Source organism: Cupressus sempervirens, chromosome 3 (genome assembly GCF_028749045.1).
Source record: "Cupressus sempervirens isolate cs-2001-9-10 chromosome 3, ASM2874904v1, whole genome shotgun sequence".
In the NCBI taxonomy this organism is placed as follows: domain Eukaryota; kingdom Viridiplantae; phylum Streptophyta; class Pinopsida; order Cupressales; family Cupressaceae; genus Cupressus; species Cupressus sempervirens.
In genome coordinates, this window is record NC_143120.1 from 439,961,882 (window position 1) to 439,981,120 (window position 19,239).

Sequence of the window (19,239 nt, forward strand, 5' to 3'; positions counted from 1 at the left end):
GAAAACTCTATAAACAATGGAATAAATGGGAATTTACATTGTGGGGATGAATAATAACAAATGTTTCATTCCCACTTGAACCATTCTTTGAAAGGGGATGTTCCATCATCAAATGCCTATGGACCCTCATGTGCAGATAAATAATCTTATCTTTTACATTTATCTACTCATTGTAGTCTCTCTCCTATTTGTAATTCTACATGTATTACAAGAGTTATTTGCCTTGATCTTTGTCTTTATGTCTGAAGATGTTCTTGTAGGAAAAGAAGGTTGGTACTTTATCAAATTTTGTGGAGACTCAATCTTATGATAGTAGCTTCAAAGAAGTTGTGATCTAGAATTCATTAGTCATCTAGAAGCAAATATTCTTGATAATTGAGATTATGAGTATTCTTTCATTAAGAGGGAGTCTAACACTTCTTCAAAGGCAATGTAAGAGTTCAAAAGATTGATATTTAGAGGGCGTCTAAAAATACAAGTACAACACTACATGATTTTGATGGGCCTACCTCTGTATACATCACGAGGAAGTAGTGATTTGTCACCCGAAAGTTGGAAGTAGTGATTTGTCAAATTCAGAGGGAGTTTGACAGGCATGCTTTGGCAAAGAGAGCCTCTAAGGGAGTAACTAGAGGACCTGACTTACCATAATCTTTGTTTAGAGGGAGAATTACAAGGTGCAATTCCTTGTTAATGATTTCTCTACAAAAGAAAAGTTTTAAGTGAAATTCCTTGATAGAGAAGTTTGAGGTGAAAACCCTTGTTCTACCCTCTAAGAGCAGCTATGGTGGGTCCACCCTCTGACTTGGTTCATGGTGGATATCATGTGAGTTACTACATGATGCTATTGTCATTTATGTCATGAAAGGTGAGGATCTTTCATTTGATATGTGTGAGGCCGCTATTGTAATGTGACATTCGTAACAATAGTATGACCATGTTACCATGACAGACTTCATTCAGTTGTCCTGGAATGTGCTAGTAGTCATGTTAACAAAATGTATAATGATCGACTACATTAAATTGTTGTCCCAGAATGAGCTAGAAATCATGATACTATGGTTGTTGTGTTGTATTCTTGATCCATTGTCATGATAGACTATATTAGACTTGCTGTCTTGGACTTTGTCGAAAGGCATGGCAATAAGTAAATCATGATAGTCCTAGATTCAGCTGGAAATCTTGAGATCGAGACTGGCTATCTGATCGACTATGTTTGTGTCCCAGAATGTGCTAGAAATCGGATAGTATATATATTCATAAAGGGATATAATTGTGTAAAAGTGTTTTTGATGCAAACTCGAATATGAGATTAAGAAGTTGATCATATTCTCCCTCGCTAAGAGGGAGTGTTAAAGTAATAGCTTCGGTTGGATCTGATAAAATTGATAATATTGAACAAGTTTACACATACATATACATATGTATATACATATATACATATATATGTATACATATACATTCATATATGTATAGGTTTGATTTCCTCCACATATTGATATTACAAGCTATTTGATACTTTATGATCATGCTTAGTTCTTCACTACATTTGTTGTTCTTGTGTTCTTGCTCTATTATCATGATAACAAACATATCATGATAGACTACATTTAGTTGATGTTCCAGAGTGTGTTGGAGGTCATGATACTTGTCATAATGGAGACTATATTAAGTTGATGTCACTAAGATCATGTTGTTATCTGATTGACGATATTCAGTTGTTGTCCCACAATGTGCCAGAGGTTAGATAATATAATTGTTGATAGGCATCTTGGTGTTGATGCTAGTGCTCATATCACAAGGATGCGAGATTGATAAGATTGTTCATAATCAGATCACCATTTTGTGAGATGGTTGTGTTGTTTAAATCCTCTCTCACTAAGAGGGAGTGTTATGGTTGAATTACATCTGATTTGATGGATATATGTTATATCCCTAAATATGCCATTCCGGGAATATCATATTGAGATGATATCTCTCTATATGCTTGAGAGTATAATGTGTTCTATAAATCCTCTCTAGCTAAGAGGGAGTGTTAAGGTTGTAGCTTCAGTCGTGTTGGTTATCAAAATCGCTGGTTAGAAATCTGCGAGCCTTGCCTGCTCAATGCTGGGTATCTAACTGATTTTGGCCAACTTGACAGGATTGAATCAAATTCTCTGCGCTTTTGGTTCCGCTGGACCAAGGCCTGTTTACGTAAATCCTGGATAACAAAACTCGGATCCAAGAGGATTTATAGTGGATTACAACAATAAAACAAACTCCTCAACTAGCAAGTATCGAGGAAACTTTTTGGATTGCAGTTAATGATTATTTATCTTCAAACTTTGATTACTTTATTAAGATTTGTGTGTTGCTGAAAGAAAAGGTTAAAACGAGTTATTAAATAAAATCGAAATCCTTAAAGAAAGAAGATAGAGAAATGCCAGCATTTGATTCAATGTTTATAAGCAGATTTATGATCAGTGTCAAATTCTAATTGGGTAATAGAGTCAAACATATATTTTTTACATACAACTTTATGACATTGATGATGTAACTTTTGCTAAAAATTCACTAATTAGGATGCCACAAATTGTTATATTTTAGCGTATTCAGATTAGTCTATTATGCTTTAACCATTATGCGGACACAATAGATACAAATGATAAGAAAGAACTTATATCCTGCACTTATTTGTACTTGTCAAATCTGACTAGCAATAAACAATTTAGTGTACCTATCAAATCAGTAAATCATAAACAAATAGACAACAACCCCACAAAGGATGAATTACATATGTTCCAACTCTAAAACAATTAAAATCCTTACTGATTTTATTGCAGGACAGACTGTATTGAAGACACTCAACCTCCTGATGCTCTATTCAGCACAGTTCGATCCATACAATGCCTGAATTAGTGCTTAAAAAATCATAATCTCCTTTGCTTAGTTCAAAACTACAACTCTTCCTTTAAAGAGAATTTAAAATGTATGCCTGAGAATAGATGGCTGCTGTCCTTTTTAAAGCAAAAGAAATGAATAATGATGTGTTTTCAGTCCTTGCCTTACACATATTTATAAACACATAAGGGGTGTCGGTTTCTCATCCAAAGATCACACCCCTTCATAACAAATAACCACCAATGTTAAGCACTTGGCATGGTTTTAATTAAAATACAACTGACAACTTATACTTGTAACCTCCATTTAACAATAATTTGCAAGCCAAACTTTGCGATATTCAACCACAATATCACATATCTGCCGAAATTCGTTCTCCCTTTTTATTGACGTGCCTGCAACAAATTAAACATATCCATTCTGCAATCTGACAAGGCTAGGATTATGCCACAACATTCTGAACTCTCCCTCACGCGATCACTTTGTTCCACAGTAATGTTTCAACAGTATGCAATTGAACATGCGCATATTTCTTCTTCTCCGCCCCCGTATATATCCAGACTTCCTCGCGTATATTTTGTCCTTCCTTCCTGTTGATTCTCACATAAATCTCCGGACCTCGAGATAGAAGTTCAATATGCTTATGGACGCGGGAATGCAAAGCAATATTCGAATGATTATCCTTGCCGCAGGAAGGTTCTGATATTTTCCCACGCACTCGGCCCTGCAATAAAACAAAAGAGAGTATTAGAAGTAAGCGGATGGGCAACGTTTAATAAAGATTAACGTTTTAATGGCTCTCCTCCGGCAAATCATGTTCACACAGTGACTCCAGATGCGGGATAAAGAACGTCCTCCATACGGATATTGCTGATGGGAGAAGGCTTCACCATACTTTCATGAATTCAGCCACGTCTCCAGACATCTCTATAAAACTCGTGTTGAAGAGCCGAAAGGCTGCGAAATGATGATGTGCCATCCTCAAACCATTGTTCTAAACTTTCTCTTTTTCTTACAAAGTCAATATCTGCAATCGATGCAGCAACAATTCCTCAACCAAAGTATGATTTTTGTAGCTTTTGAGATGAATCAGTTCCAACTAGGAGTGCTCCAAGCCCTGTTGGATAGCCAAATATCTTATAGAATGAGAGAGCCACAAAATCTGCAGGAAATTTTGATAAATCTGGTGGTTGTGGAATTCGAAATTTGGAAGTCTATTGCAACCAAATTCAGATTTTGTATTTATGGAATCCCATTTTGAGTCTTCAATATCTACAGCAAAGAGATGTCATGCTAATCACAATCTTCAGCAAAGGGACAAAGCACAGACAGAGGTTGTATCTGCTTCTGAACATTTACAATTATCAAAATGATCGAATAAACTTTGAGAAACTCCCTTTTCATTCCCTTCAAGTAAGATGATAATAGCAACTATTGTATTTCCAAACAGGTTGCCTTTCCTGAATTGCAAATAATGCTTCTAACATAGAGAAGTGATCAAATACGTTACTGTGAGTAGCCAAATAGAATCATGTCTGCATCATATGAAGACCATATACATCAATTCACCTTTCCAAGTGTAAGACAAAATGAAGCCAATATATAACTCCCAGCCTTATATTCTGCAATAGTTATCATATACTGTAAAATTATCCATGTTCTGTTTTAATGAAAGACTCATTGTAATCAGCAGAGGTTGTATAAACTATGGCTTCAGCATCTACTAAAACTTTGTCAGAAGATTAAATAGAATATCAAGAACAAAACTTCGAAAAAGCTCTCCTTGCTGCATTACTCGAAGAAACTTTATTTATCTGATCCATCAGGTTCTCAGGCCAAAAAAACATTGTTAAATCTGAATCACAAACTTTCCTTGCTTTACTGTTTGCCATAGTGAAAACAAATCTCTCCAAGCCATGGATCCCAGAAGAAACATAAAAAATTACCTACAAACGGTCAATGCCAACTGCAAATGCATCTCAGGAAAATGCCCAAAATTTCTGAGTTCCATCAATTCGAATTGATTCAATCTGAGATACATTATTGTTATTGGTAAATCATCATTTCTTATATATACTTACTCATATTATATATATATATATATATATATATATATATATATATTGTTATACATATTATTATTTTTGTTTATATATTATTATTAATTAAATGATGATTAAACCATAGAGACATGTCTCTTCATGAGACATGTCTTCTCCTGTCATATTTATATGAGATTCACATCTGCATTGGGAGCACATCAATACGATGGTGATGTTATTACATTTGCAGAAAATGATCCATGTTACTCAACAACTTGCACTAGTTCTTTTCACTAAGTGGTTTACAAATATATTCATTGTAGAATCTCTTTCTCCAAAACAGAGGATTGGAGTATTTTAGTGCAAGAGAGTTGTCTATTAACATTTGAAAATAGGCAATGGTGTTAGGAAAGGTGTCGTAATAATCGTAGATTTTTTTTTTTTTTTTTGGGCTATAGAACACACAAAATGCAGTTTTCAAGGCTTTACTAGTTGATTTTTACCCCAATAAATGTTGAAATGGACCTTAATTAGAACAAATAGATTAAGGTGACATGGACATCTTTTATATCTTCCATTAAAAAAAAGTGTTATGGCCTTCCACAAGAAAAACATAAGAGCATCTACAACACATAAGAGAGTTGTAAGAGGGAGTTACACTTGACCAGTTTTTGATGCATGTTATGACATTTCGTAATGCATCTGGAATGGAGATAATGGAACTAAAATGGAGAACCCAAGTTGGTGAGTGGATGAAGAAATATGCTGTTTTTAATCCATGGACTCAACTTGGGATTTGGGTGTTGGATTTCAAGTAAGGATTTGAGCACTACATTTTGGGTTGTTTTATCCCATGCTTTCCTAATTAACATTTAATAGTTCACATCTTGTTTTTCCTATTCACTTGGTGCTTGAGATGAAGGTTTGATAGTGAGTTGTGTAAGTATTATTATGTTGCTTGAATTGCTTTACATATTTTATTGTTGATGCTCCCGTAAAGGCTTAGTTTCTGCAAGTGTATTGCAACCATTTGAGTGTTGAATAATATATTGAGTTGCTTTGGAGTGTGGATTTTTTTTTTCTCTTGAAAAGGTTCTTACTGTGTAAATCTCTGTGTTATGGTATATTGCCTTGGAGTTTATCTTCTTGAAAATTGTATGACTAATAATATTTGGAGGGGAAGTATTTAGCTTGATCAATATGTGAAAAAGTGATGTTAGTTGTGGCCCATGTTCTGAAACAATGGTGTCACCATTTCATGGGTAGCCATTTGAAAGAATACACTTGTCATGCAAGTCTCAAATATTTTTTTTGAATTTTGTTTCACTTTGAAAGAACAAAAAAAATGGGTGACTACGAATTTTCTTGCGCTTTAGTCAAGCACTTTGGCCTTTGTTTTAGGACAGGTTGCTCTCTCTCTCTTAATTAAATAGGTGTCCTAACCAGTGCTGTGGTATGATATTGATATCTATAATCTAATTGATAATATGGTTGTTTGTAATGTTTACTTGGTTTATTTCCCAAAATATTTAGTACCTTTGTTGGTGTTTTTGATGGTCTGATACATATTCAATGATTGCTTTTTCTGTTTCTTAATTCAGGTAAAATTAAACAACTGGATTGATGGTGCAAAAGCAAGAAGCTTAGTTGGTGTGAGTGCCAGATTTGGCATTCCTTTACCACATGAAGAAAATGAAGCTCATCGGATGACTCTTATTGAGGCAAATCCTCTGGATTGCTGTGAGAACTCTTCAACAAAGGCCTGTGTGGCTTTTATAACTACTTGGTGCCTTGCTAAGGGTTCTTTATGATACAGAGCTCCAAGCTTTGAGTTTACTTGTTTAGAAATAAATTTCGTATTTACTAGCTTCTGTCCAGGAAAAAAAAGAACAATTGGAGGCATTGATATACGCAATTTTATATTTGTAATTGTCTTAACATGCTTGAAATGGATTACATTTAATATTTCTCAGTGTTTCCAGAATGGGTATGTGGCAATGCAGGGACATGGTGTTAAGGACCAAATTTCTTCCCAAATTTTGGGTGCAGTGGGAGGAATATTAAAATAAGTTAAGCAAAGTAAAAGCAGGAAATTTTAAATACAATTTGCAATGCCAATCATTCCCCTTTCAGCATTTTACTGGTTTTTTACGATTTTCCCTTGAAATCTCAAAAAGTTAACTTGTTTATTTGTATGGACCAAATGGAGCAGGCTTTCCAGTCCTGAAAAATGGGATATTCCCTCCCTAAGTTTTTGGGACATCTGAGGTATGGAGGATGTCACCCATATCCCCAGGGACAAGGTTTTGTGGACATTGCTATTTACGAACTACAATGAGCATGGATCATTCTGTGTAATGTGAATTGGATCCTAGGCACACAAGGAACATTTTTTTTCATATTGTTCAACAATGTCTAGTCCACTTGAGGTAGATCATGAAATTGAGTGCAACAATCAACATATACATTATACTTTGTAAACTATTAATAATTAATTCATTTTTATTTAGAGGAGAATAAAAGTATTCCCAAGTTTTGTACATTGCTTTATTTATTCATTTTTGACTTCCGACATTTTTTTTTCAGATATAATAGTGGGGTTTTTAGAGGGGTCCTGGCTCTTGATATAAACATTTGATAAAATGAGCATATATCTATCCATAGAAATCTGCCAACAAAATTCTGCTATATGAAGAAGCTACAATCAACCAAACATGAATAGCATTACCATGGATACATAGGCTATAGAAAGCCAAAGACAAAGAGCTATATGAAATTACAAATTATAATGGAATTCAAATCTTAAACAAGAGCACTATCAAGGACATAGAACAAACTAATAGACAAGAAACCATAAAAACATTAAACAATTCCCATAGGTTCATACGAACTGGCAAAGCATGCCTTTTGTCAACTACCTCCTTTATACCAGGGCTCAATCGCATTGGTTGTCCTGCCTCTATGATTACTTACCAAAGATAGATGTCTCATGCCATGTTATATCGATGTCACATGGACCTGTGCATAGAAGGGCCATATTAATGAGATTGTATATTTGCTAAAATGATTTCAAACTGCCCCTTGTAGTGATGAACATGCAGAGTGGTCAAAACTTTGCCAGCATCATTGCAGAAGGCTCAAAGAATTCTAACTTTACATCATAGCTCCTCAATAAGCATTTATATTTAATGGAATTCAAGGACATAGAACAAGAGCACTATCAAGGACATAGAACAAACTAATAGACAAGAAACCATAAAAACATTAAACAATTCCCATAGGTTCATACGAACTGGCAAAGCATGCCTTTTGTCAACTACCTCCTTTATACCAGGGCTCAATCGCATTGGTTGTCCTGCCTCTATGATTACTTACCAAAGATAGATGTCTCATGCCATGTTATATCGATGTCACATGGACCTGTGCATAGAAGGGCCATATTAATGAGATTGTATATTTGCTAAAATGATTTCAAACTGCCCCTTGTAGTGATGAACATGCAGAGTGGTCAAAACTTTGCCAGCATCATTGCAGAAGGCTCAAAGAATTCTAACTTTACATCATAGCTCCTCAATAAGCATTTATTGAACCCATATGTTGAGTCAGAGTTGAACATCCTCGCCAGCCTCCAACCAAAAATGCTGGGACATGCTAGAGAACTGATCTATAATGAAGAGTTGCAAAAGCTTGAGATGAATAGAAACATTTGGGAGGTGATACACAAGATTGATGATGAAAGCGCCTTGGATGGCAGCTTTGAAGCAATGCACAGCCAACGAAGCTTTTTCCCTCAGTACTCCCTTGATTTAACCTAAAATAACTAGATCTTAATCGGAAAACCTACATGGCAACCTTCTATTCGTAATTTAAATTATCTCCTGCATCACTTGAATACTAATGTGGACCTCCCACAGCTGGTCCTCCATTCAGCACAAGGAGCCAACACCTAAACTTGAAATCAAAGCCTTAGTGCCCCAATCTTACTACTGAGGGGAATTGACAATCCATCCAACTCTTTGTAACTTCATCATGCATCAGTGCTGCTCTACATGTGGGCATTTCTGCACATTACCCAGTGCAATCAGAATACTCAACTCTTTGTATTCTGCCAATATCTCAAATCATTTAATTTTATGCACAACGGCCTCCCAAATACCATACAAAATATACCTAAGAGACATTGCTTAAATCTGCATCTGCATTGTCTATTTAGAGATTATGAAAAATTAAGGGGCTTTAGAAGCTTGCAACAGTTCTATGTTTACCCAAGAGCCATTCCTTTAGCAACAGCTACAATGTGATATCCCTGTCAAAATAGGGTATAGATAAATAAATTAGATAATTATAATATAATATTAATAAGTTATGATCATATTATAATATATCAAAATTTTGTTAATTAATAGTTGTAATACATAAGTGAAAGTAATATATTAATATTAAAAAAAAGAGTAAATATTATTGATAATAAGAAATATATTTGACATATATAATATGTTATTAATATAATATAATTATTGACAAGATTTTATCAATTATGGAAAGGCATGACTTTTGAGAATAAAACTATATATATAACATTAACTTTGAGGAAAGGGGCATTCAAGAATGAAAAATACAGGGAGTATATATTGAATAAGTCTGCAAATAGCTTAATAGGGAAATATTTAAGTAAAGTCCCATCAGGGAACATTACCATTGGTATCAAAGCATGATCCTGCCATCCTGCAAGGAAAAGTGCTAAACAAAAAAAAAAAACATTGAAAAAAAATAGAAGGTTGTCAGAGATTTGACTCAAGTGTATAAGCATCTTATAATACGCACAGTTAGAAACTAAATTGGGAGATTCTAGTGGAAAATTATATATTATTAACAATGGAGACAGAGGTGCTCAATAAAGAACAATAATTGACGATTTTTGCAACTATAGTAATGGACTATTGGCATACAGTGCTGATTGATATGATTACTGCTGACAGAAGATGAATAACTATATTAAATATTTTGTTTAGCCAGTGATAAGAAACAATACATTTGGGACATAGTCAAGAATATAGATCATTAGCCGATCATAGTCAAGAATATAGATCATCAGCAAATCTTTGATCGAAGAGGAACAGGAATAATGACACCATCACCCACAGGAAGGAAGATGAATACATCAGAACATGATATAAATCAGATTGATAAGAAAAACCATTTCAAATTAATGAGAAGGGGAGTTTATACATCAACCAGTATTCAATTTGTTCTGCAACTTGAATAGAAGCAAATGATGATCAAACAATGCTGGCGATTAAGAAATATATTATCTTTGAATGCATACATATGAAGACAACTTGTAGAACCTAAATCAATAATTGTATGCAATTAGAAAACGACATCAGCATCAATTACATAAACTGTGGGCCCCAACACATTCTGCTGACTCAACAATGGGATATACCAAAGTGCATGACAGATATATCCATGGTATTTTGATCCTGGAAGCTGTTCCATTTCAGCGTGGACCTCATGTCGAGAAGAATCTTGAATTTACCGCAGTTGATAGCAGTTAACATATTGTGATGTCTTCTTGATCGGTAGCGATTAGAACGTGATTTCTGCAAGTCTAGGAGTTCCATACACAAACTGAGAATTGTCTGAGGACTGAGGGAAATATATGATGGAGCTTGGTCATAAAGCGCCCACTATTCCCTACATAGACAAGAACTATACCTCTTGGATTTATGTGAAGCGCCACATATAGCATTTGATTAGACAATATCATTGAATACAACAGGATATAAGGGAATAGAAGATTGTAACATTCAATGAAGCTTATGAGTCTGGTATATAAATAATCAGAATTACAAGAGTAAAGAAGAAATATAAAAGAATATATATGTATTATTCTATTCAATAAGGTAGGATGGATATAAAATAGAAAGAACGAACAGTCAACACATCATTGGGTACATAGACCGATAAGAAGGAAGAATATCGACAAAGGGAAAGCCAACATTTATGTGCAATAGAAATTAATTTGATGAAACAGTATGAGCATATCAGCACCATTATTTTGGTACTAGGAAGAGACTGGAATAACATTTCAGAGGCTGACAAGAAAACTGGAGTCAGCTTTTTTGAGAATAAGTTTGAGGATTTAAATACTCTGCAAAACAATTCATCAAGACAGCAACTAGAGTAACATTTTCAGATTCGAGAAAGAATTGTTGAAATGGAATAATAAGTTCCAGTCAAAGCAATTCTTCATGATATCCGTCTCAGAAGGTTATACTACCATTTTCTTTCAGTGGATCGTCTCTCTCTTAGAAGTTATATATTGCATTACAGAAGTCTATCTGGCTGAAGACTCTTGTATAATTTGACATCAGTTTCTCAATTTCATATCTACAGAATTTGTGTTGAGAAAAGTTTAGATTGAGATTGAGCCCTTTTTGGTTAAGTTGGTGCTTGAAGTTTGAAAGAGTTGCTGCTCTCAAGAAGGGGTTGATGATTTGTACTGTGATTTATGAATTTATATTATTGAAAAAGAAAACCAGTCATTTTATCCATATCTCAGAAGTGCAGGGAGACATTAAGATTCAAAATCATCCACATACAATCAAACAAGCAATTAGTGAATATACATGAAAATCTTATTAAGAAATATTGCAATTCAGTGAATATAGAACAGTGACAGTATTTATGAAAGTGGTTTAAGAGGAAGCGTAGTACATATGGCACATATAGCCTAAACAGGATATATAACCAGCATACATCTTATTGCACACCATACCCAGGGGCAGGTATAAACAAGTAAGGATTGTTCTGCAATTTACATATGATATAGTTAGGCTTAAAACACATAAACAACACAGAAGGAAAGATTCTGTTAAGACATGCAACTTTGAGGTAAGTATGTTATTTATGAATCAATGCATTTAAATAATATCCATGCTCCATCCCATTATAAAATCTAGGCTAGAAGGGCTAGATGGGGATACAACATGGGAAAAACCTTTATAAATCCAACCAACACATCATCTGAGATGGGTAGGATCAGCATCCCTGTAGTTGCCTTGAGGTTTGACCAAGATGGGATTAAGTTGCCTTGAGGTCATTCCAAGACGGGACCATGGGCTTGGATCCATAGGAACCTTGAGGAAGATCGTTGAGTTTGGTGTCAAAGCGACCTAGTGCAGCTTATAATTCCTTCTAGACCGGAGTCATAATCAGAATAACATGACCTTTTTAATTCACATATAGTTTATTACTTACCTATAAAGGTAGCCCAGGAGAGAGAATAAAGGTGTATTCAGGCTGGTCCAACCAATCAGTTATTCCAAGATGGGTAGGATTAGCGTCCCTATAGTTGCCTTGAGGTTTCACCAAGATGGGATCAATTTGTCTTGAGGTCATTCCAAGATGGGACGGTGGGCTTGTATCCACATAATTCTTGAGGAATACCGTTGAGTTTGGTGCCTAAGCAATCTGTTTACATCCTAAGTATTCTTCTCGACTAATGAGTGATAATAAGTGTAAAACAAAACAAACATCCCCCTAAGTACGCCACCTCGTGTGGAAGTATGGGATTGGCTTGGAATAAATTATCTTGACCCACATTTTCTTGAAACTTATACATACACATATATACTAATAATCACTTGTGGTTGCAGGATTCTATTGAAGAAGTAAAATTTGTAAATCATCTTCTCGACTCTAGTGAACTGAAAGCCATTAGTCAAGAATGCATGTATTATGTGTCTACATTGTGTCTGCTTTGTGTTTTCATGCATTCATGTGTGTGCTTCGTGTTTTCATGCATTCATTTGTTTGCTTCGTGTTTTCATGCATTTACATGTCTACTTCGTGTATGCTTTGTATTTTCATGCATTGATATGCCTACTTCGTGTATGCTTTGTGTTTTCATGCATTATAATGTATACTAAAAAGTAACATCCTGTTTTCCAGGGTCTAATTTAACTAATGCCATACTCAAGGAAATACAGTTATAACTTCAATTTCATAGGAAGACAGTTATATCATTCATGTTCATGTGAATAAAATTTACCGTTAAAACCAGTTAAACAAAGTTTCTTAATTAAATACTTGAAATACCATAAAATGAATAACTTCAGAAATTGAAATCACATACCTCGGAAAACTGAGACTGAAAAATCAACTTAGGATGCTTCTGCAACCATCCAGATTAGTCCACAAATACACTATAATAATTTCACAAGACAATTATCATCTAACAACTGCTATCTTATAATCAAATGATAAATACTTTTATTATTTTAAATTAGGGCATCACATACCATTGTATCATTTAGGGCATTGTTTACCTTCGGTTCATTTAGGGCTTCTGATACCACTATCTTACTTAGGGCTTCCAATACCACGGATCCATTTAGGGCTTTCGAGACCACGGATTCAATTTAGGGCTTCCAAGACCACGGATTCAATTTAGGGCTTCCGCGACCACGGATTCAATTTAGGGCTTCTGTGACCATGGATTCAACTAGGGCTTCTAATATCACTGTATCATTTAAGATTCCAGCTGTCACCCAATTCAATTAGGGCTTCCGTTTTCTTTTCCTTTCGGTTACCTATCTGTGATAGTTTCTCAAGATTAGATAAATACTTATATTCAATATTCATATTAATGAAAACAATTTCACAAATCAATCCAGGTGTAAAATAATGATAACAATGTATTTAATTCAGTTCGATCTTACCTCTTCATAATAAAAAATGATAATACCTGTATTCTTATAAAACAATTGAATGCATGGCTTATCTCTGTCCGACGCACATTCGACATCTTGAGAGGGGTGGAACATTGTGAGGGGCTTTACCACCCAACCACGGACCACAACATATCCCCACACGATCTCTAATGAGAAAGGCCCTCCCTACTCGGAATTGACAGGGAACATCTTACCATCCACTGAACTTCAAGACATAAACACGCCATACGACTTGGTAGCAGAAAATCATTATAATAGGAATATGCATGAGCTATTAATTAATTCATATTAAATGATAAATATTGAAATGTCATTACTTATACGAGTTCATATTATTGACGATTCCTTTCTTACACCTCATCACTCGTCTTCTCGGCTACACAGCCGAAAATCTCAAAGCGAACGGTTCTAACAATTATTCAAAAAGATTTCATATTTCACATTTTATGATTTTTTTCTTTAAAGATCATAAAATTGACAACAACTTTGACAATCATTCAACATGAATGGAGCATATATGAGCTTAAGCGTTATTTATTTTATTACTTTTTTTTTTTTTATATTATCCTTGGTGCCTGAACAATTAACTTTTACTAATATATCTTGTTCCTCTTCACAATATTCTGGCTCTTCAGCCTGTGAATTTCTTGGTACTCTGATTTGTTACTCGTTGCAGATATGAATATTATTCCATATTGTAAACCTCTTTATCAAGAAAAGAAAACATTCAAGAAGACTTGTAGAAAAATACTTGATCGGTTAATATAATGATGAATTTCTTTATCTAAAACAATACTAAGGGCAGTTGATTTATTCTTGAAACGTATTTTAAAACTAGAAATAAGTCTACAGTCGGCTCAACTAGTATTTTGCATCATTAACAATTTACGAGTGATCTGCATGTGATACATTTGACCTTCTTACAGTTCATGTTCCCGTTCAGATAAGGGAAAAACAACAATCTTGCCTTTCTTATTGGAAACATCAAATTTTATGTAGAACATACGTATGGCCAACTCAGCATAATAAAGGAAAAATAATTGAAAAAAAAGAAAGGAAGACGTCCCTTACGAGACACACTGCCACTATAATCGAAGAGGCTTCTGCTTGGCTTCACCTCGCTTCTATACTCTATATGTAGCGGTGATTGGTAGCAATGAAAATAAATGTAAAGTTATTAGACTTCGGCGTTAAGGCACAATATTATGTTCAATGGAAATAGGGATCATTCACGTATGGAAGGTAAATGATAAAACAATGGTTCTGCAATCGAAGTGCCTTCTCTAACTTCCAGTTGTCTCCAACTGAACTATCCATGGGTTGCACTTGGGTTGGAATGCATGAGAAAATACAGATGGGTGCTATTAACACTGTAGCAGAGTAGGGATGTATTTGGAAGGAAAAAGTAAAGCAAAGGAAACTGGAAACAAACATGGATGTTGGATACAACAAAGCTAACATAAATATATTTTTAAGCCGACCTTACGGCTACCCAGCAGTTATAAAGAACCCATACGAATTCCCTCAAATCGATTAATTATGCCAAGTTATATCGTTAAAGAATATTAAATTAGAAATAATAGAGTTGGAAGGTTGTAATAACTCAAATATTATTATAATGCGAAAATTATTAAAATCTTATAAATACTTTAAAACATCATTTTATTAAATTATTAAAATATAAAGATGCCAAAACATTTTTATATTCAAATGCACATATACAAATCATTATTAGAAATAATACGACAAAAGATGATTTAAAATCCTTTAAGAATACATTTGTATTTAAACTTAATTAATTAAATTAATTATTAACAACTCATGCAATTCCAGGGATGTGTCTTGTTTCAAATCGCTAGGTCTTCTACCTGTCTGTCCAATGATGGTAATGCCCTGCCTAATTCTTTTTTGATAATGCTTCCACCCCTCTAACACGCTCCCCGCAAAGAATTTCCCTGTAATTAAATTATAAATTATATAATCTTAAATAATCGTAATAGTTAATCTTTCATCTTAATTCCATGAATTCACGATTAACGATCAACTAACATGTCATCTGCACTTGAAATCATAATGACCAACTATCTTACCATCTCGCCAGATTATATCAAATTAAATTGCCAACCGACTTCATGTGAACTTCAACGGCTATATTCCAAGCCAGGTCAAAAATTGGGATGTAACATAAAATCCTCTTGCATCTAATTATATGCTTTGTATGATGGTTCTACAAAAAAAGTTATGTATAAATGACTTCTTTGCTTGAGGAGAAGCAAAATTTGAGAGGGGAGGACTATGATATCCCCGTCAAAATAGGGTATAAATAAATAAATAAGATAATAATAATATAATTTAAATAAAGTTATGATCATATTATAATATATTGAATATTGATGATTAATAGTCGTAATACATAAGTGAAAGTATTATGTTAATATTAAAAAAAAAGAAGTAAATAATATTAACAATAAGAAATATATTTGATATATATGATATGTGTTTCTAATATAATATAATTATTAGCAAGATTTTATCAATTATGGAAAGACACGACTCTTGAGAATAAAACAATATATAATATTGAGGAAAGGGGCATTCAAGAATGAAAAATATGGAGAGTATATATGGAGTAAATCTACAAATAACTTAATAGGGAAATATTTAAGTAAAGTCCCAGCAGGTGACATTACACATAATCAGAGCCTGATTCACATATTCATTGGCCAATCAGTCTGCAATAACGATTAAATGTCGTTTGCAATTTATATACTTGATTTATTAAAATTTTGATTTAAAACATTAACCTTTTCAAATGTTTTAATTTAAAACTTTAACGTTTTCTATGTATGAATTCATTTTCTAGCTTGTGCTTATTTCCTTGTTCGTAACCTTATAGCATCGATCACTATTATTGAGTCACTTTCCATTATTGGATCAGATTACTTCTGAGAGGCAGCCGCTCCTAAACTTCCATTTAGTGCCTCCTATTCAACTTCATTATTTGTGTTGATAAATCAAATCGCAGTAGGAGTTCTTGATAGCAAAGCCTCTTCCTACAGATCCTGGATTGCCCCTTTAAGTCCCGTTAAACTTTAATTTGGAAAATTCTTCTGGCGGAGGAGACCAAAATTCCTTTCTGTTGCCACCAGGTCTGAAACCAATATTCTTTCCACCAACTTTTATTCCACTTAGCCCCTGAGCAGGAACACATCTAACGTTTATTAGATTCAGAAATGTAATAGTATGAATTATTAGACATACCTATTGATTATGAAATTGCCGCTTCACATATAGCATATTTTCTTCTGTTTGAAAATGTTAAGTACACCAGTTGCAGTCGGAGCAAGGAGGCTGCAGTAATTGAAATCAATAAACACCTAAGAATAAGCACAAATGAAAAGAAATGATTTTTTTAAAAACCTAGAAAATAATTTGACTGTCTTCAATCCGGTTAGCTTCATTTGGCCTTTAAGGGTATCCATACAATCAGTTCAGTTCATCAAATCAAATTAAATACTTGTATATATATATATATATATATATATAGATAAAGTTGGATTTAATGTCAGTCATGCTCTGAAAAAAGGCTCCATTTTCTATTATGGTTATGTTATGTCTCAGGTTTAAGGGGTTATAGCATATATGGTTTAGCGCTGAATTATATATTATACATTACCATCTTAAGTTTTAACCACATTCTGCTATGCTACTGATCGCAATGAAACAAGGTGGGCCAAAGAATATGAAAGAAAAGAGGGTCAGCTATTTCTTGGAGTGTTAAATTCACGCTCAAAGGAGTATTTAAATAAATGTGTGAAGAAATGAATTTAATTTGTATGGACGTGGATAGTCAAACGAACGATAGTTAGTAAATAGATTATAAGATGTGCATGAGTAGAGCTGTGTGACTACTGTACAACCTTCTAGGAATAATATGTTACATTAGGTTAATAATTTTTTTTAACTACCAAGTAAGTTTTGATGTCATAAGTATGTTGATTTTAGACTTCTAAGGCTTGTCATCTTTTGGTTGGTCCATCCCATGATCTCAGATCTGTACAAAATTTTGTTTTGAAATGTTCCTCCTTTAAATCTCTTTTTTCCTTCTTGCTATTTTAAAGCCCCGTTTTCATGTGTTGCACATATGCAACTTGTAGGTGTGGTGTCCTGTTCTACTTATCTCTTAAATTAATAATTTTTCATAATTGAACTTTCTAGGGGGTTCTGTATTAAGTAATTTGCCAAAGAAAGTTTGGCTATGTTCATATGACTCTAGCATTACTTATGTAAGCCCATGTTTTTTTTTTAATCTGGGGTCATTCATGGACCGAGGTTGGTATGACACTACCCTTGCTCATGGAGAACCTTTGAAGGATGTATATAGGTGATATGTGCTAGTTGTAAAAAAATTTGCGGGAAAGAATCTTAGAGGCTTTGCAACTGAGGTTGGTATGACACTAGCATCACTGATGGAGAAGCCTTGAAGGATGCATATAGGTGATATGTGGTATTTTTGTTTCCAAGTCTATTTTTGTTACACTACCAAGAAGTATGGGACTTATGATTTTTCATTCCTTTCCTCATTACATATGAACACAACATGCAGGAAACATAGTACTCTTCTGATGGCGACTATTGGTCATAAGGAATGTGAATGTTGTAATTTTTTTTGGTTTCAATATATAGAAACTATGCCAATCTTTAGAAAAGTACATATATCAGTGAGCCTTGTATTGATATAGTATGATCCTAAAAGGTAGCTGCACATATATTGTTTTTATTCTTTTGATGAGTATCAGTGTTTAGTCTTGAATCTTATGCTTTCACCAAGGTCATTTGTGCTTTTAGACTTGATAGTCATTTGAATGATGAATTAAAGGAGTTGTCTTCAGAGCACAGCTCAAGTCTTGGCCTCCTTGTTTAGTACCACTTCCTTCGTGCTCCTCTCTGGCGTAGAGGAACTTGTTCAGGCTAGGTTGTTTTATGAGTGGATTGGGTGGGCTTGTGAGCTCAATCTTAGAGTGCGTGGCCTCTCCTCCTCTTCCATGGGCCCCCTCTCCACAAGCTACTATTTCCTCAATGACCAACTATGCATCTCAGACATTACATTTGACAGGGCCTGGGTGGAGCAAGATGACATCCTCTTTCTTTGGTTGACCATCTTTGAGCTCTTAGGGCGAAGAGGAAACTTTTTCCTCTTCCCACTTAAATTTATCTTGATGAGGATCTCACTAGATCTCAAGTGACCGAGTTGAAGCATTCCCATGGACTTGTTGCAAAGGCTAGATATAGTGGGATGTGAGTTGTTATCAGGAACCTCAAAGCAATTATTTGGGATTCTCCTCCTTTTGGATGGTAATCGAATCAGTCACCATGGCCAAACGACAGTCTCGTTAGTAATTGGGCATGTTTGAATCACACAGTAGTTCCCTACATGTCAACTATTGGAATGACTGACACCTTTTGGTTCTTGTCAAGCTTCTTAGGATGCCCTTTGCTTTGTTGACACTCTTCTTGTTATGGAAACTCATGAGAGCCTTATTCGTCCTCTCCCAGGCATCTTTAGTTACCAGTGA

At 34.4% G+C, this 19,239-nt stretch overlaps 1 protein-coding gene across 1 annotated transcript in view; it reads left to right on the forward strand.

Annotated features, from left to right (window-relative positions):
• Positions 1-19,239, forward strand: part of LOC149566948 (signal peptide peptidase-like 2) — a 67,792-nt gene that overhangs the window by 13,927 nt on the left and 34,626 nt on the right. Inside the window, exon 2 of the mRNA XM_089820164.1 lies at positions 6,527-6,685. Coding sequence (XP_089676290.1) covers positions 6,527-6,685 — 159 coding nt within the window. The remainder of the gene's footprint in view (positions 1-6,526; positions 6,686-19,239) is intronic.